This window comes from Coregonus lavaretus (genome assembly GCF_964263955.1).
Source record: "Coregonus lavaretus genome assembly, contig: HAP1_SCAFFOLD_567, whole genome shotgun sequence".
NCBI classification, from domain to species: Eukaryota; Metazoa; Chordata; class Actinopteri; order Salmoniformes; family Salmonidae; genus Coregonus; species Coregonus lavaretus.
The window spans coordinates 154,201-174,620 of NW_028164954.1; the positions used below are offsets into that span (position 1 = coordinate 154,201).

A 20,420-nucleotide genomic window follows, 5' to 3' on the forward strand; every position below is an offset into this window, starting at 1 on the left:
TGATAACAAGTTCAAACAGGTGCCATTAATACAGGTAACGAGTGGAGGACAGAGGAGCCTCTTAAAGAAGAAGTTACAGGTCTGTGAGAGCCAGAAATCGTGCTTGTTTGTAGGTGACCAAATACTTATTTTCCACCATAATTTGCAAATAAATTCATTAAAAATCCTACAATGTGATTTTCTGGATTATTCTTTCTCAATTTGTCTGTCATAGTTGACGTGTACCTATGATGAAAATTACAGGCCTCTCTCATCTTTTTAAGTGGGAGAACTTGCACAATTGTTGGCTGACTAAATACTTTTTTCCCCCACTGTAACTATCAGTGGGTCACAGCCGTGCGTAAGGGTCTACCTTCAGATGCTGTTTAGATGAATAGTTATTTTCTGGCATTGGGACTTTTTGAGCTTTGCTATTGGTCTCTTTCTTTGCTGGCTTTTCTCCCACTTCTTATGGAGACTCTTCGGGTAGGCTCGCTTAATATAAATGGCGCCAGAGATGCGGGAAAGAGGAGTCTGTTGGGTGAATATGTACAACAATAAAAAGTACAGGTGTTGTTTCTTCAGGAGACTCATAGTGATGTGTTGAATGAAGTCGATTGGGGGCTCTGGTGGAAAGCGGCAAGTGTGCTGAGCCATGGAACAAATGTTAGTGTGGGGGTGGCAGTCCTTTTTGCAATGGGTCTGGCTGTAAAAATTTGCTCCTCAAAGGAGGTGTGTAAGGGTAGACTGCTTATAGTAGAAGCAGAAATTAACAACATGGGTTTTGTCCTTATAAATGTGTATGCGCCTAACACATGGAGAGAGAGGGGGCTTCTGTTTGGGTGTCTTAGACAGGAAGTCTCACAGGTAGCGCCTGAGGAGACGCTGGTGGTCGGAGGGACTGGAACTGTACAATTGATTTGACGAAAGACAAATGGGGAGGAGCCTCATTCAGGCTCAGTGGGGGTGTTAAGGGACCACATTAATCAGTTTGACCTAGTGGATGTTTGGAGAACTAGAATCAGTTTTACCTAGTGGATGTTTGGAGAACTAGAATCAGTTTGACCTAGTGGATGTTTGGAGAACTAGAATCAGTTTGACCTAGTGGATGTTTGGAGAACTAGAATCAGTTTGACCTAGTGGATGTTTGGAGAACTAGAATCAGTTTGACCTAGTGGATGTTTGGAGAACTAGAATCAGTTTTACCTAGTGGATGTTTGGAGAACTAGAATCAGTTTGACCTAGTGGATGTTTGGAGAACTACACATCCCAACACAAGACAGTATACATGGGTGAAGGTCTTTGGGGCTAGGGTGAATGCAGCCCGACTCGATCGGTTTTACATGTCCAGGAATCAGAGCAATAGGCTGTTAGGTGCTACCATTCTCCCGGTGGGTTTTTCTGATCACCACATAACCATGGCTCGGCTGTCTATTTCACCAGGGCCTCGGCAGGCATCCTATTGGAAGTTTAATGTAAAGCTCTTACAAGATGCCACTTTTTGCTCAGGTTTCCAGACTTTTTGGGAAAGGTGGGGGCAGCGAAGAGAGGAGTATGAGTCTGAGTCAATGGTGGGATGTGGGAAAAGTCCAAATTCTGCTTTTCTGTCAACAGTAAACAGCTCTCTCATCCTCAGAGGCTAGGAGAGTATTGGGGGAACTCGAGCGTAGTATCAGTGAGGTGGAGGTAGCGCTGGTGGGGCAAGGCAATGTAGGCCTCCAGGCTAATTTAGCAGAACTACGTAGGGACCTGGGCAGTTTTTTCCAGGTTAAAGCAAAGGGAGCACTTGTAAGAGCTAGGTTCTCCATGCTCAAGGAGATGGATGCTCCCAGCTCCTCCTTCTCTGGTTTGGAAAGACAGAGCGGTGAAGCCAAGGATATGCATTGTCTACGGCTGTCGGATGGACGGGTGACCTCTGTGGTGGGGGAGATGCGGGAGCGGACTGTGGAGTTTTATACTGAGTTGTATAGGGCAGAACTGTGTGATCCTATGTGTGATCAGGTTTTGTTTGCCGAACTCCCTAAGCTCTCTCTGGTACAGAGGGATGAAATGGACATTCCCCTGTTGTCCCATGAACTGGCAGAGGCCGTAAGCCAGATGTCCCCCGGTGCACCGGGAGTCGATGTACTCCCAGTTGAGTTTTATAAAACATTCTGGAGAATAATTGGACTGGACTTCTGTTGCGTGTTGCATGAGTGGGGGTAGGAGAGTTGCCTATGAGCTGTCGTCGGGTGGCTCTGACTCTCCTGCCCAAGACAGGGGACTTTTGTGAACTTAACAGATGGAGGCCTGTGGCATTGCTCTGTACGGACTACAAGATATTTGCCAAGGTCCTTGCTAACAGACTGAAGTCCCATCTGGACTCTATAGTACACAAGGACCAGACATATTGTGTACCGGGACGCTTAATCACGGACAACTTGTTCTTAATCAGAAACATGTTGGACTTGTCGAGAGTTTCTAATGTGAACTTTGGACTGGTCTCTTTAGACCAAGAGAAGGCTTTTGATAGAGTGGACCATGAGTATCTGTTTAATGTGACGTCTGTGTTTGGGTTTGGGGAAAGGCTTTTGGCCTGTGTGAAGATGTTGTATGATGGGGTGTCATGTATGGTCAAGGTGGGAGGGGGGCTCAGTAGGCCAGTCTGGGTGAGGTGGGGCATTAGACAAGGATGCCCTCTATTGGGGAAGTTATATACACTAGCCATTGAGACTTTTTTGGGCTGCAGGGAGTGTGCTGGACAGGCTTTTGTCCCAAGTGTCATATAGAGGGAGGGTGCTGATAATCAACAACCTGGCAGCATCTTCCCTGTGCCATAAGCTGTCTCCCTCTCTCTCCCTATATTATCTCTCTCCCCCTATATTATCTCTCTCTCTCTCTCCCTATATTATCTCTCTCTCCCTATATTATCTCTCTCTCCCTATATTATCTCTCTCTCCCTATATTCTCTCTCTCTCTCCCTATATTATCTCTCTCTCCCTATATTATCTCTCTCTCCCTATATTATCTCTCTCTCTCCCTATATTATCTCTCTCTCTCACTATATTATCTCTCTCTCCCTATAGTATCTCTCTCTCTCCCTATATTCTCTCTCTCTCTCTCTCACTATATTATCTCTCTCATTATATTATCTCTCTCTCTCCCTATATTCTCTCTCTCTCCCCCCTATATTATCTCTATCTCTCCCTATATTATCTCTCTCTCCCTATATTCCCTCTCTCTCTCCCTATATTATCTCTCTCTCACTATATTATCTCTCTCATTATATTATCTCTCTCTCTCCATATATTATCTCTCTCTCTCTCTCTCTCTCTCTCTCTCTCTCTCTCTCTCTCTCTCTCTCTCTCTCTCTCCCTATATTATCTCTCTCTCTCTCTCCCCCTATATTATCTCTCTTTCTCTATATAATCTCTCTCTCTCCCTATATTATCTCTCTCTCTCCCTATATTATCTCTCTTTCCCTATATTATCTCTCTCTCCCTATATTATCTCTCTTTCCCTATATCATCTCTCTCTCCCTATATTATCTCTCTCTCCCCCAATATTATCTCTTTCCCTATATAATCTCTCTCTCCCTATATTATCTCTCTCTCTCTCTCCCCCCTATATTATCTCTATTTCCCTATATAATCTCTCTCTCTCTCTCCCTCTCTCTCCCTATATAATCTCTCTCCCTATATTATCTATCTTTCCCTATATCATCTCTCTCTCCCTATATTATCTCTCTCCCTATATTCTCTCTCTCCCTATATTATCTCTCTCTCTCACTATATTATCTCTCTCTCCCTATATTATCTCTCTCTCCCTATATTATCTCTCTCTCCCTCTCCCTATATTATCTCTCTCTCCCTATATAATCTCTCTCCCCCTATATAATCTCTCTCTCCCTATATTATCTCTCTCTCTCTCTCTCTCTCTCTCTCCCTATATTATCTCTCTCTCCCTATATTATCTCTCTCTCCCTATATTATCTCTCTTTCCCTATATAATATCTCTCTCTCCCTATATTCCCTCTCTCTCCCTATATTCCCTCTCTCTCCCTATATTCCCTCTCTCTCCCTATATTATCTCTCTCTCACTATATCTCTCTCTCCCTAAATTATCTCTCTTTCCCTATTTAATCTCTCTCTCCCTATATTATCTCTCTCTCCCTATATTATATCTCTCTCTCTCCCTATATAATCTCTCTCTCCCTATATTATCTCTCTTTCCCTATATTATCTTTCCCTATATTATTTTCTCTCTCCCCCTATATTATCTCTCTCTCTCTCTCTCCCCCTATATTATCTCTCTTTCCCTATATAATCTCTCTCTCCCTATATTATCTCTCTCTCTCCCTATATAATCTCTCTCTCCCTATATTATCTCTCTTTCCCTATATTATCTCTCTCCCTATATTATCTCTCTTTCCCTATATTATCTCTCTCTCTCTCCCTATATTCTCTCTTTCTCTATATCTCTCTCTCTATATATTATCTCTCTTTCCCTATATTATCTCTCTCCCTATATTATCTCTCTTTCCCTATATTATCTCTCTCTCTCTCTCCCTATATTCCCTCTCTCTCTCCCTATATTCTCCCTCTCCCTATATTATCTCTCTCCCTATATTATCTCCTCTCTCCCTATATTATCTCTCTCTCCCTATATAATCTCTCTCTCCCTCACTATATTATCTCTCTCATTATATTATCTCTCTCTCTCCCTATATTCTCTCTCTCTCCCCCCTATATTATCTCTATCTCTCCCTATATTATCTCTCTCTCTCTCTCACTATATTATCTCTCTCATTATATTATCTCTCTCTCTCCCTATATTCTCTCTCTCTCCCCCCTATATTATCTCTATCTCTCCCTATATTATCTCTCTCTCTCTCTCACTATATTATCTCTCTCATTATATTATCTCTATCTCTCCCTATATTATCTCTCTCTCTCTCTCACTATATTATCTCTCTCATTATATTATCTCTCTCTCTCCCTATATTATCTCTCTCTCTCTCCCTATATTCTCTCTTTCTCTATATCTCTCTCTCTATATATTATCTCTCTTTCCCTATATTATCTCTCTCCCTATATTATCTCTCTTTCCCTATATTATCTCTCTCTCTCTCTCCCTATATTCCCTCTCTCTCTCCCTATATTATCTCTCTCCCTATATTATCTCCTCTCTCCCTATATTATCTCTCTCTCCCTATATAATCTCTCTCTCCCTATATTATCTCTCTCCCTATATTATCTCTCTATACCTATATTATCTCTCTCCCTATATTATCTCTCTTTCCCTATATTATCTCTCTCCCTATATTATCTCTCTTTCCCTATATTATCTCTCTCTCTCTCTCCCTATATTCCCTCTCCCTCTCCCTATATTATCTCTCTCCCTATATTATCTCCTCTCTCCCTATATTATCTCTCTCTCCCTATATAATCTCTCTCTCCCTATATTATCTCTCTCCCTATATTATCTCTCTATACCTATATTATCTCTCTTTCCCTATATAATCTCTCTCTCTCCCTATATTATCTCTCTCTCCCTATATTATCTCTCTCTCCCTATATTATCTCTCTCTCTCCCTATATTATCTCTCTCTCTCACTATATTATCTCTCTCTCCCTATAGTATCTCTCTCTCTCCCTATATTATCTCTCTCTCTCTCTCACTATATTATCTCTCTCATTATATTATCTCTCTCTCTCCCTATATTCTCTCTCTCTCCCCCCTATATTATCTCTATCTCTCCCTATATTATCTCTCTCTCTCTCTCACTATATTATCTCTCTCATTATATTATCTCTCTCTCTCCCTATATTCTCTCTCTCTCCCCCCTATATTATCTCTATCTCTCCCTATATTATCTCTCTCTCTCTCTCACTATATTATCTCTCTCATTATATTATCTCTATCTCTCCCTATATTATCTCTCTCTCTCTCTCACTATATTATCTCTCTCATTATATTATCTCTCTCTCTCCCTATATTATCTCTCTCTCCCTCTCCCTATATTATCTCTCTCTCTCCCTATATTATCTCTCTCTCCCTATATAATCTCTCTCCCCCTATATAATCTCTCTCTCCCTATATTATCTCTCTCTCTCTCTCTCTCTCTCTCTCTCTCTCTCTCTCTCCCTATATTATCTCTCTCTCCCTATATTATCTCTCTCTCCCTATATTATCTCTCTTTCCCTATATAATCTCTCTCTCTCTCCCTATATTATCTCTCTCTCCCTATATTATCTCTCTCTCCCTATATTCCCTCTCTCTCCCTATATTATCTCTCTCTCACTATATCTCTCTCTCCCTAAATTATCTCTCTTTCCCTATTTAATCTCTCTCTCCCTATATTATCTCTCTCTCCCTATATTATATCTCTCTCTCTCCCTATATAATCTCTCTCTCCCTATATTATCTCTCTTTCCCTATATTATCTTTCCCTATATTATTTTCTCTCTCCCCCTATATTATCTCTCTCTCTCTCTCTCCCCCCTATATTATCTCTCTTTCCCTATATAATCTCTATCTCCCTATATTATCTCTCTCCCTATATTATCTCTCTCTCTCCCTATATAATCTCTCTCTCCCTATATTATCTCTCTTTCCCTATATTATCTCTCTCCCTATATTATCTCTCTTTCCCTATATTATCTCTCTCTCTCTCTCCCTATATTCCCTCTCTCTCTCCCTATATTCTCTCTCTCCCTATATTCTCTCTCTCTCTCCCTATATTATCTCTCTCTCTCACTATATTATCTCTCTCTCTCTCACTATATTATCTCTCTCCCTATATTATCTTTCTCTCTCCCCCTATATTATCTCTCTCTCCCTCTCTCTCCCCCTATATTATCTCTCTCTCCCTCTCTCTCCCCCCTATATTATCTCTCTCTCCCTATATTATCGCTCTCCCTATATTATCTCTCTCTCCCTATATTATCTCTCTCTCCCTATATTATCTCTCTCCCTCTCTCCCTATATTATCTCTCTCCCTCTCCCTATATTATCTCTCTCCCTATATTATCTCCTCTCTCCCTATATTATCTTTCTCTCCCTATATAATCTCTCTCTCCCTATATTATCTCTCTCCCTATATTATCTCTCTATACCTATATTATCTCTCTTTCCCTATATAATCTCTCTCTCTCCCTATATTATCTCTTTCTCCCTATTATCCCTCTCTCCCTATATTATCTCTCTCTCTCACTATATTATCTCTCTCTCTCCCTATATTATCTCTCTTTCCCTATATTATCTCTCTCTCCCTATATTATCTCTCTCTCTCTCTCCCTATATTATCTCTCTCCTTATATTATACATCTCTCTTCCTATATTATCTCTCGCTTTCTCTCTCTCCCTATATTATCTCTCTCTCTCCCTATATTATCTCTCTCTCTCTCTCCCCCTATATTATCTCTCTCCCCCTATATTATCTCTCTTCCCCTATATTATCTCTCTCTCTCCCTATACTATCTCTCTCTCTTGATTCTCATGGTCTGAGAATCCTTTAGGCCCTTCTACCCCGATTGCTCAGTTTGACCGGGTGGCCAGCTCTAGGAAGAGTCTTGGTGGTTCCAAACTTCTTCAGTTTAAGAATGATTGCAGGCCACTGTGTTCTTGGGGACCTTCACGAGATCTGTGCCTCGACACAATCCTGTCTCAGAGCTCTACAGATAATTCCTTTGACCTAATGCCTTGGTTTTTGCTCTGACATGTACTGTCAACTGTGGGACCTTATATAGACAGGTGTGTGCCTTTCCAAATCATGTCCAATCAATTGAATTTACCACAGGTGGACTCCAATCAAGTTGTAGAAACATCTCAGGGATGATCAATGGAATCAGGATGCACCTGAACTCAATTTCAAGTCTCATAGCAAAGGGTCTGAATACATATGTAAATAAGGTATTTCCGTTTTTAATTTTTAACAAATTAGCAAAAAAATAAAAATAAACAGTTTTTGCTTTGTCATTATGGGGTATTGTGTGTAGATTGATGAGGATTTTTTATTTTTTTTAATCCATTTTATAATAAGGCTGTAACGTAACAAAATGTAGAAAAAAATCAACGGGTCTGAGTACTTTCCGAATTCACTGTATATATTGAAGAGCTGCATCCCTGTCTCACCCCACGGCCCTGTGAGATGTGTGTGTTTTTTGCCAATTTTTTTTATAATGCAGTATTTATTTCCCAAAACACCGCTTTCAGGCTCAAAGCAGGCCCAAATCCCTGTAATTCGCGTGAAGAAAAGACAGAGGTACAGGGGGCGGAGATCGGGGTGCCTTGTGAGAATTTGTCGGCGAGTGGGTAATCTGCCTCTACCATCCGTTCTATTGGCCAACGTGCAATCACTGGAGAATGAACTGGATGAGCTCCGCTCGAAGACTATCCTACCAACGGGACATTAAAAACTGTAAAATCGTATGTTTCACCGAGTCGTGGCTGAACGACGACACAGATAATATACATTTGGCTGGGTTTTCCGTGCATTGGCAGGACAGAGCAGCTACGTCTGGTAAGACGAGGGGTGGGGGTGTGTGTCTATTTGTCAATAACAGCTGGTGGCGATGTCTAATATGAAGGAAGTCTCGAGGTGTTGCTCGCCTGAGGTAGAGTATCTCATGATAAGCTGTAGACCACACTATCTACCAAGAGAGTTTTCATCTATATTTTTCGTAGCTGTCTATTTACCACCACAAACCGATGCTGGCACTAAGACTGCACTCAACGAGCTGTATAAGGCCATAAGCAAACAGGAAAATGCTAATCCAGAAGTGGCGCTCCTAGTGGCCGGGGACTTTAATGCAGGCAAACTTACATCCGTTTTACCTTATTTTTACCAGCATGTCACATGAGCAACCAGAGGAAAAAAAACTCTAGACCACCTTTACTCCACACACAGAGACGCATACAAAGCTCTCCCTCGCCCTCCATTTGGCAAATCTGACCATAATTCTATCCTCCTGATTCCTGCTTACAAGCAAAAACTAAAGCACCAGTGACTCGCTCAATATGGAAGTGGTCAGATGACGCAGATGCTAAGCTACAGGACTGTTTTGGTAGCACAGACTGGAATATGTTCCGGCATTCATCCAATGGCATTGAGGAGTATACCACATCAGTCACCGGCTTCATCAATAGTGTATCGACGACATCGTCCGCACAGTGACCGTACGTACATATCCCAACCAGAAGCCATGGATTACAAGCAACATCCGCACCGAGCTAAAGGCTAGAGCTGCAGCTTTCAAGGAGCGGGACACTAATCCGGACGCTTACAAGAAATCCCGCTATGCCCTCCGACGAACCATCAAACAGGCAAAGAGTCAATACAGGACTAAGATTGAATCCTACTACACCGGCTCCGGATGTGGCAGGGCTTGTAAACTATTACGGACTACAAAGGGGAACCCAGCCATGAGTGCCCGTGACGCGAGCCTACAAGATGGGCTAAATGCCTTTTATGCTCGATTCAAGGCAAGCAACACTGAAGCATGCATGAAAGCACCAGCTGTTCCTGACGGCTATGTGATCATGCTCTCCATAGCCGATGTGAGTAAGCTTTAAACAGGTCAACATTCACAAGGCCGCGGGGCCAGTCGGATTACCAGGACGTGTACTCAGAGCATGCGAGGACCAAGTGTCTTCACTGACATGTTCAACCTCTCCCTGACCGAGTCTGTAAAACTCATTCAAGGGTTTTTCTTTATTTTTACAGTTTTTTACATTGTAGAATAATAGTGAAGACATCAAAACTATGAAATAACACATGTGGAATCATGTAGTAAACAAAAAAGTGTTAAACAAATAGCCACCCCTTGCCTTGATGACAGTTTGCTAATCTTGCCAATGAAAAAATTATTGAAGTAGTTGGCAATATCATTGGGTTTTGTGATGAATGAGCCGTCTGATTCAATTAATGATGGAGCTGAGTTTGCCTTTTTGCCCGTTTTTAAGGTGCTCCAAAGCTTTTTACTATCATTCTTTATATCATATATTTTTGTTTCATTGTATAGTTTCTTCTTCTTTTTATTTAGTGTAGTCACATGATTTGCAGTCCGTTTGCCAATCGGTTGTGCTTCCAGACTTATTTGCCATTCCTTTTGCCTCATCCCTCTGAACCATACCATTTTTCAATTCCTCATCAATCCAAGTGCATTTAACAGTTTCTACAGTCATTTTCTTAATGGGTGCATGCTTATTAGTAACTGGAATAAGCAATTTCATAAATGTGTCAAGTGCAGCGTCTGGTTGCTTCTCAATACACACCATGGACCAACAAATATTCTTTACAAAAACAACATTGTAATCACTACAAAACTTATTGTATGACCTCTTATATACTATATTAGGTCAATCAATCAATCAATCAATTTTATTTTATATAGCCCTTCTTACATCAGCTAATATCTCGAAGTGCTGTACAGAAACCCAGCCTAAAACCCCAAACAGCTAGTAATGCAGGTGTAGAAGCACGGTGGCTAGGAAAAACTCCCTAGAAAGGCCAAAACCTAGGAAGAAACCTAGAGAGGAACCAGGCTATGAGGGGTGGCCAGTCCTCTTCTGGCTGTGCCGGGTGGAGATTATAACAGAACCATGCCAAGATGTTCAAAAATGTTCATAAGTGACAAGCATGGTCAAATAATAATCAGGTCCAGCCTTCGGAACTTTGGTTTTCCTAGATATGTCTGCTATATTGTGATCACTACAGCCGATGGATTTGGATACTGCTTAAAAGCAAATTCCTGCAGCATTAGTAAATATGTGATCAATACATGTTGATGATTTCATTCCTGTGCTTTTTGTAACTACCCTGGTAAATTGACTGATAATCTGAACCAGGTTGCAGGCACTGGTTACAATTTGAAGCTTTTTCTTGAGTGGGCAGTTTGAAGAAAGCCAGTCAATATTGAAATCACCCAGAAAATATACCTCTCTGTTGATATCACATACGACAAGGATGGCGGCCTCGCAACTAGCTCTTAGGAAACTTTGCGGTATTTAGTTTTTTTTATGTATTATTTTTTACATTATTAGCTCAGAAAGTGTTTTGTATCATTACATACAGCCGGGAAAAACTATTGGATATCAGAGCAGCGGTAACTCACCAGCATTACAACCAGGAATTGGACTTTCCCGAAGCAGATCCTTTGTTTGCTCTCCCCAGGGCAACTGAACTGATTCCAGCGGCTGACCCAAAACATCGCCGGCGGAGGAGAGGCATTCGGAGCGGCCTGCTGGTTCGACTTCGGAGGCGCGCACACCACCCACCGCTTCCAAATATACTACTCGCTAATGTTCAGTCTCTGGTTAACAAGCTACCCGTGCTAAGGACTATTCATCGCTGGTCTGACCAATCGGAATCCATGCTTCAAGATTGTTTTGATCACGCGGACTGATATGTTCCAGGTAGCCTCTGAGAACAACATTGACGAATACATGGATACGGTGACAGAGTTCATCAGGAAGTGTATAGGAGATGTTGTACCCACTGTGACTATTAAAACCTACCCTAACCAGAAACCGTGGATAGATGGCAGCATTCGCGCAAAACTGAAAGCATGAACCACCGTATTTAACCATGGCAAGGTGACTGGGAATATGGCAGCCACGTCTCCGACACCGACGTCTCGCTTCCAGACAAGCTAAACACCTTCTTCGCCCGCTTTGAGGATAACACAGTGCCACCGACGAGGCCCACTACCAAGGACTGTGGCCTCTCCTTCTCCGTGGCCGACGTGAGTAAGACATATAAGCATGTCAACCCCCGCAAGGCTGCCGGCCCAGATGGCATCCCTAGCCGCGTCCTCAGAGCATGCGCAGACCAGCTGACTGGTGTGTTTATGGACATACTCAATCTTTCCCTATCCCAGTCTGCTGTTCCCACATGCTTCAAGATGGCCACCATTGTTCCTGTACCCAAGAAAGCAAAGGTAACTGAACTAAATGACTACTGCCCCGTAGCACTCACCTCTGTCATCATGAAGTGCTTTGAGAGACTAGTCAAGGATCATATCACCTCTACCTTACCTGTCACCCTAGACCTACTTCAATTTGCTTACCGCCCCAATAAATCCACTGACGATGCAATCGCCATCACACTGCACACTGCCCTATCCCATCTGGACAAGAGGAATACCTATGTAAGAATGCTGTTCATTGACTATAGCTCAGCATTCAACACCATAATACCCTCCAAGCTCATCATTAAGCTTGAGGCCCTGGGTCTGAACCCCACCCTGTGCAACTGGGTCCTGGACTTCCTGACGGGCCGCCCCCAGGTGGTGAAGGTAGGAAACAACATCTCCGCTTCGCTGATCCTCAACACTGGGGCCCCACAATAGTGCGTGCTCAGCCCCCTCCTGTACTCCCTGTTCACCCATGACTGCGTGGCCAAGCATGCCTCCAACTCAATCATCAAGTTTGCAGACGACACAACAGTAGTAGGCTTGATTACCAACAATGACGAGACCGCCTACAGGGAGGAGGTGAGGGCTCTGGGAGTGTGGTGCCAGGAAAATAAACTCTTACTCAACGTCAACAAAACAAAGGAGATGATCGTGGACTTCAGAAAACAGCAGAGGGTGCACCCCCCTATCCACATCGACGGGACCGCAGTGGAGAAGGTGGAAAGCTTCAAGTTCCTTGGCTTACACATCACTGACAAACTGAAATGGTCCACCCACACAGACAGTGTTGTGAAGAAGGCGCAACAGAGCCTATTCAACCTCAGGAGGCTGAAGAAATTTGGCTTGGCACCTAAAACCCTCACAAACTTTTACAGATGCACAATTGAGAGCATCCTGTCGGGCTGTATCACTGCCTGGTACGGCAACTGCACCGCCCGCAACTGCAGGGCTCTCCAGAGGGTGGTGCGGTCTGCCGAACGCATTACCGGCGGCAAACTACCCGCCCTCCAAGACACCTACAGCACCCGATGTCACAGGAAGGCCAAAAATATAATCAAGGACATCAACCACCCGAGCCACTGCCTGTTCACCCCACTATCATCCAGAAGGTGAGGTCAGTACAGGTGCATCAAAGCTGGGAACGAGAGAATGAAAAACAGCTTCTATCTCAAGGCCATCAGACTGTTAAATAGCCATCACTAGCACATTAGAGACTGCTGCTGCCTATTGAAATCACTGGCCACTCTTCACTTTAATAATGTTTACATATCTTGCACTACTCATCTCATATATATATATATACTGTATTCTATAATATTCTACTGTATCTTAGTCCATGCCGCTCTGTCATTGCTTGTCCATATACAGTGAGGAGAACAAGTATTTGATACACTGCCGATTTTGCAGGTTTTCCTACTTACAAAGCATGTAAAGGTCTGTAATTTTTATCATAGGTACACTTCAACTGTGAGAGACGGAATCTAAAACAAAAATCCAGAAAATCACATTGTATGATTTTTAAGTAATTAATTTGCATTTTATTGCATGACATATGTATTTGATACATCAGAAAAGCAGAACTTAATATTTGGTACAGAAACCTTTGTTTGCAATTACAGAGATCATACGTTTCCTGTAGGTCTTGACCAGGTTTGCACACACTGCAGCAGGGATTTTGGCCCACTCCTCCATACATACCTTCTCCAGATCCTTCAGGTTTCGGGGCTGTCGCTGGGCAATACAGACTTTCAGCTCCCTCCAAAGATTTTCTATTGGGTTCAGGTCTGGAGACTGGCTAGGCCACTCCAGGACCTTGAGATGCTTCTTACGGAGCCACTCCTTAGTTGCCCTGGCTGTGTGTTTTGGGTCGTTGTTATGCTGGAAGACCAAGCCACGACCCATCTTCAATTATCTTTTGAGGGAAGGAGGTTGTTGGCCAAGATCTCGCGATACATGGCCCCATCCATCCTCCCCTCAATACGGTGCAGTCATCCTGTCCCCTTTGCAGAAAAGCATCCCCAAAGAATGATGTTTCCACCTCCATGCTTCATGGTTGGGATGGTATTCTTGGGGTTGTACTTATCCTTCTTCTTCCTCCAAACACGGCGAGTGGAGTTTAGAGCAAAAAGCTCTATTTTTGTCTCATCAGACCACATGACCTTCTCCCATTCCTCCTCTGGATCATCCAGATGGTCATTGGCAAACTTCAGACGGGCCTGGACATGCGCTGGCTTGAGCAGGGGGACCTTGCGTGCGCTGCAGGATTTTAATCCATGACGGCGTAGTGTGTTACTAATGGTTTTCTTTGAGACTGTGGTCCCAGCTCTCTTCAGGTCATTGACCAGGTCCTGCCGTGTATTTCTGGGCTGATCCCTCACCTTCCTCATGATCATTGATGCCCCACGAGGTGAGATCTTGCATGGAGCCCCAGACCGAGGGTGATTGACTGTCATCTTGAACTTCTTCCATTTTCTAATAATTGCGCCAACAGTTGTTGCCTTCTCACCAAGCTGCTTGCTTATTGTCCTGTAGCCCATCCCAGCCTTGTGCAGGTCTACAATTTTATCCCTGATGTCCTTACACAGCTCTCTGGTCTTGGCCATTGTGGAGAGGTTGGAGTCTGTTTGATTGAGTGTGTGGACAGGTGTTTTTTATACAGGTAAAGAGTTCAAACAGGTGCAGTTAATACAGGTAATGAGTGGAGAACAGGAGGGCTTCTTAAAGAAAAACTAACAGGTCTGTGAGAGCCGGAATTCTTACCGGTTGGTAGGTGATCAAATACTTATGTCATGCAATAAAATGCAAATTAATTATTTAAAAATCATACAATGTGATTTTCTGGATTTTTGTTTTAGATTCCGTCTCTCACAGTTGAAGTGTACCTATGATAAAAATTACAGACCTCTACATGCTTTGTAAGTAGGAAAACATGCAAAATCGGCAGTGTATCAAATACTTGTTCTCCCCACTGTATGTTTATATTCTTAAATTCCATTCCTTACTAGATTTGTGTGTATTGGGGATATGTTGTGAAATTGTTAGATATTCCTTGTTAGATATTACTGCACTGTCGGAGCTAGAAGCACAAGCATTTCGCTACACCCACAATAACATCTATAGGCTATATACGGGAGGTACCGGTACAGAGTCAATGTGCGACCACCTGTATGAACCTGTATAACTGATATGTGTAGAATTATAAGGGACACTTCATGTTTTGTGGATAATATTTATATTTGCAGTCGGTGATTCCTGGCAGGCTGATCAGATTCACTTTAGTGAGAAAGTGTTGAGATCAGGTATACCCCCCCAAAATGAATATTTATGAAGAATTCCCCCACCTGAATGCATTCTATTAACATTTGAAGGGTTTGGGCAAAGGCTGAAATTGGGTTTGAGAGTTACCCTTAAAGGGTAGCTGTAGTGTAGCTTAACTTCTTCCAGTGTGAAGTAATTAGTAGTTTGGTCAACTATGATTTCAGAGTAGTCATTTTTAGTAACATGTTCTGTCTAGACAACAGCAGCAGTACTTTAACCTGTCATCCTGGGTCTCAATGTAACAGCAACAGTACTTTAACCTGTCATCCTGGGTCTCAATGTAACAGCAACAGTACTTTAACCTGTCATCCTGGGTCTCAATGTAACAGCAACAGTACTTTAACCTGTCATCCTGGGTCTCAATGTAACAGCAACAGTACTTTAACTTTAATTTCTTGATAACAAACTATAGTTTTGGCAAGTTGGTTAGGACATCTACTTTGTGCATAACACAAGTAATTTTTCCAACAATTGTTTACAGACAGGTTATTTCACTTATAATTCACTGTATCACAATTCCAGTGGGTCAGAAGTTTACATACACTCAATTAGTATTTGGTAGCGTTGCTTTTAATTTGTTTAACTTGGGTCAAACGTTTCGGGTAGCCTTCCACAAGCTTCCCACAATAAGTTGGGTGAATTTTGGCCCATTCCTCCTGACAGAACTGGTGTAACTGAGTCAGGTTTGTAGGCCTCCTTGCTCGCACACGCTTTTTCAGTTCTGCCCACACATTTTCTATAGGATTGAGGTCAGGGCTTTGTGATGGCCACTCCAATACCTTGACTTTGTTGTCCTTAAGCCATTTTGCCACAACTTTGGAAATATGCTTGGGGTCATTGTCCATTTGGAAGAGCCATTTTTGACCAAGCTTTAACTTCCTGACTGATGTCTTGAGATGTTGCTTCAATATATCCACATAATTCTCCTTCCTCATGATGCCATCTATTTTATGAAGTGCACCAGTCCCTCCTGCAGCAAAGCACCCCCACAGCATGATGCTGCCACCCCCGTGCTTCACGGTTGGGATGGTGTTTTTCGGCTTGCAAGCGACCCCCTTTTTTCTCCAAACCTGACGATGGTCATTATGGCCAAACAGTTCTATTTTTGTTTCATCAGACCAGAGGACATTTCTCCAAAAAGTACGATCTTTGTCCCCATGTGCAGTTGCAAACCGTAGTCTGGCTTTTTTATGGCGGTTTTGGAGCAGTGGCTTCTTCCTTGCTGAGCGGCCTTTCAGGATATGTTGATATAGGACTCGTTTTACTGTGGATATAGATACTTTTGTACCTGTTTCCTCCAGCATCTTCACAAGGTCCTTTGCTGTTTTCTGGGATTGATTTGCACTTTTCACACCAAAGTACGTTCATCTCTAGGAGACAGAACGCGTCTCCTTCCTGAGCGGTTTGACGGCTGCGTGGTCCCATGGTGTTTATACTTGCGTACTATTGTTTGTACAGATGAACGTGGTACCTTCAGGCGTTTGGAAATTGCTCCCAAGGATGAACCAGACTTTTGGAGGTTTTTCTGAGGTCTGATTTCTTTTGATTTTCCCATGATGTCAACCAAAGAGGCACTGAGTTTGAAGGTAGGCCTTGAAATACATCCACAGGTACACCTCCAATTGACTCAAATTATGTCAATTAGCCTATGAGAAGCTTCTAAAGCCATGACATAATTTTCTGGAATTTTCCAAGCTGTTTAAAGGCACAGTCAACTTAGTGTATGTAAACTTCTGACTCACTGGAATTGTGATACAGTGAATTATAAGTGAAATAATCTGTATAAACAATTGTTGGAAAAATTACTTGTGTCATGCACAGAGTAGATGTCCTAACCGACTTGCCAAAACTATCGTTTGTTAACAAGAAATTTGTGGAGTGGTTGAAAAACGAGTTTTAATGACTCAACTGTATATACACTATCAGTCAGAAGTTTGGACACACCTACTCATTCCAGGGTTTTTCTTTATTTTTACTATTTTCTACATTGTAGAATAATAGGGCAAATCTGTCATCAAGGCAAAGGGTGGCTATATATATATATATATATATATATATACTTTCCTGTTCCTCCAACTTCACTTGACGAAGAGTGTTGTGATATTATTTTCCTTAAAAATCAGGTTAAACTGTCTGCAACACAAACAAATTATTTGCGAAGGACAAATTACACATGACAATCTACGGTTGGCAGTTGACTCCTTTCAGAAAACCCCTGGCCTTGATGGCTTTCCAATATAGATACAATCCCCTTTGCCTCCAGAACAGCCTGACTTCTCCGGGGCATGGAAATGTTGCTCAATTAGTATCAAGGGACCTAACGTGTGCCAGGAAAACATTCCCCATTGAACACTGTGGAATATAGCCTATTAATATTACACTCTCTGGAGGCAGATTGAACACTGTGGAATATAGCCTATTAATATTAAACTCTCTGGAGGCAGATTGAACACTGTGGAATATAGCCTATTAATATTAAACTCTCTGGAGGCAGATTGAACACTGTGGAATATAGCCTATTAATATTAAACTCTCTGGAGGCAGATTGAACACTGTGGAATATAGCCTATTAATATTAAATGTGTGATAATTCAACTATATTTAATTGTATATTAGCAAAACAAAGTGGTGTGTAGTTGCAGTAGTTAGCTCCACCTTTACATGGGAAAGAAAGTAATTAACTACTGAAAACACCAAGATTAGAATTTAGTCCAACTGCCACCAAACTACTGCAGAATGGAGTGTAATTCACTACTCCACAACACTAGGTTATGTTGGAATGCAGCAGACATATGGTATTCACACTGTAAAAGGTTTAATACATGGTTCTGCTACTATCTCTTCTGGGTTGTCAGAATGGGGCCCACTGTGTCATGAAACATTGGAGGGATGCCCATCACTGATGACATCATGGACATTATGACCTTAGTTTATCTTCAGCTGTCTCTGCTGTGCTTTACTGTGACTCTACTCTCTGTGTGTGTACCTTCCTCAGGCTGCTGAACGACTGAGGAACCTTCCAGAAGACCACTACAAGACCAGAAAGACAGCAGGAGAGATGGGTGGAGAGACAGGAGGAGAGATGGTTGGAAAGACAGGAGGAGAGATGGGTGGAGAGACAGGAGGAGAGATGGGTGGAGAGACATGAGGAGAGATGGTTGGAAAGACAGGAGGAGAGATGGTTGGAGAGACAGGAGGAGAGATGGGTGGAGAGACAGGATTAGAGATGGGTGGAGAGACAGGAGGAGAGATGGGTGGAAAGACAGGAGGAGAGATGGGTGGAGAGACAGGAGGAGAGATGGGTGGAGAGACAGGAGGAGAGATGGGTGGAGAGACAGGAGGAGAGATGGGTGGAGAGACAGGAGGAGAGACAGGAGGAGAGACGGGTGGAGAGACAGGAGGAGAGATGGGTGGAGAGACAGGAGGAGAGATGGGTGGAGAGACAGGAGGAGAGATGGGTGGAGAGACAGGAGGAGAGATGGGTGGAGAGACAGGATTAGAGATGGGTGGAGAGACAGGAGGAGAGATGGGTGGAGAGACAGGAGGAGAGATGGGTGGAAAGACAGGAGGAGAGATGGGTGGAGAGACAGGAGGAGAGATCGGTGGAGAGACAGGAGGAGAGATCGGTGGAGAGACAGGAGGAGAGATGGGTGGAGGGACGGAAGGAGAGAGAGAGAGAGAAGGTTGGGTCACCTCTAACCCTACCACACCTCTGACCCTACCACACCTCTAACCCTGACCCTACCACACCTCTGACCCTGACCCTACCACACCTCTGATCCTGACCCTACCACACCTCTGACCCTGACCCTACCACACCTCTGATTCTGACCCTACCACACCTCTGACCCTAGCACACCTCTGACCCTGACCCTACCACACCTCTGACCCTACCACACCTCTGATCCTACCACACCTCTGACCTCTGACCCTACCACACCTCTGACCCTACCACACCTCTGACCCTACCACACCTCTGACCTCTGACCCTACCACACCTCTGACCTCTGACCCTACCACACCTCTGACCCTACCACACCTCTGACCCTACCACACCTCTAACCCTGACCCTACCACACCTCTAACCCTGACCCTACCACACCTCTGACCCTACCACACCCCTGACCCTACCACACCTCTGATCCTGACCCTACCACACCTCTGACCCTGACCCTACCACACCTCTGATTCTGACCCTACCACACCTCTGACCCTAGCACACCTCTGACCCTGACCCTACCACACCTCTGACCCTACCACACCTCTGATCCTACCACACCTCTGACCTCTGACCCTACCACACCTCTGACCCTGACCCTACCACACCTCTGACCTCTGACCCTACCACACCTCTGACCCTACCACACCTCTGACCTCTGACCCTACCACACCTCTGACCTCTGACCCTACCACACCTCTGACCCTAACTCACCTCTGACCCTACCACACCTCTGACCCTACCACACCTCTGACCTCTAACCGTACCACACCTCTGACCCTAACTCACCTCTGACCCTACCACACCTCTGACCTCTGACCCTACCACACCTCTGACCCTAACTCACCTCTGACCCTACCACACCTCTGACCCTGACTCTGTCACAGGGATCATCAACTAGATTCAGCAGCAGGCTTCCAGTTGGTACCTGGTCTATCACATTAACATTAGATATTCAAGTATGAATAACAGGAAGTGCCAATCAAAACGGTTTGATACAAATACTACTAGATTACTTGTTGGGATTAATTTTGAGGGAAGGGAAATATATAATATTGCTGACAGTGCCTTCAGAAAGGATTCACACCCCTTGACTTTTCCCACATTGTGTTGTGTTAGAGCCTGAATTTAAAATGGATTAAATTGAGATTTTGTGTCACTGGCCTACACACAATACCCCATAATGTTAAAGTGGAATTATGTTTGTAAATTAATAAAAAATGAAAAGCTGAAATGTCTTGAGTCAATAAGTATTCAACCCCTTTGTCATGGCAAGCCTAAATAAGTTCAGGAGTAAACATTTGCTTAACAAGTCACATAATAAGATGCATGGACTCACTCTGTGTGCAATAATGGAGTTTAACATGATTTGTGAATTACTACCTCATCTCTGTACCCCACATACAATTATCTGTAAGGTCCCTCAATCGAGTAGTGAATTTCAAACACAGATTCAACCACAAAGACCAGGGAGGTTTTCCAATGCCTCGCAAAGAAGGGCACCTATT

The 20,420-nt window shown here is 43.3% G+C and overlaps 1 protein-coding gene across 1 annotated transcript in view; it reads left to right on the top strand.

Annotated features, from left to right (window-relative positions):
* galt (galactose-1-phosphate uridylyltransferase) overlaps positions 1–20,146 on the top strand; it is a 144,167-nt gene extending 124,021 nt beyond the window's left edge. The window contains exon 10 of the mRNA XM_084191512.1: positions 18,190–20,146. Coding sequence (XP_084047638.1) covers positions 18,190–18,342 — 153 coding nt within the window. The 3' untranslated portion in view covers positions 18,343–20,146. The remainder of the gene's footprint in view (positions 1–18,189) is intronic.
* Positions 20,147–20,420: the final 274 nt, after the last annotated feature.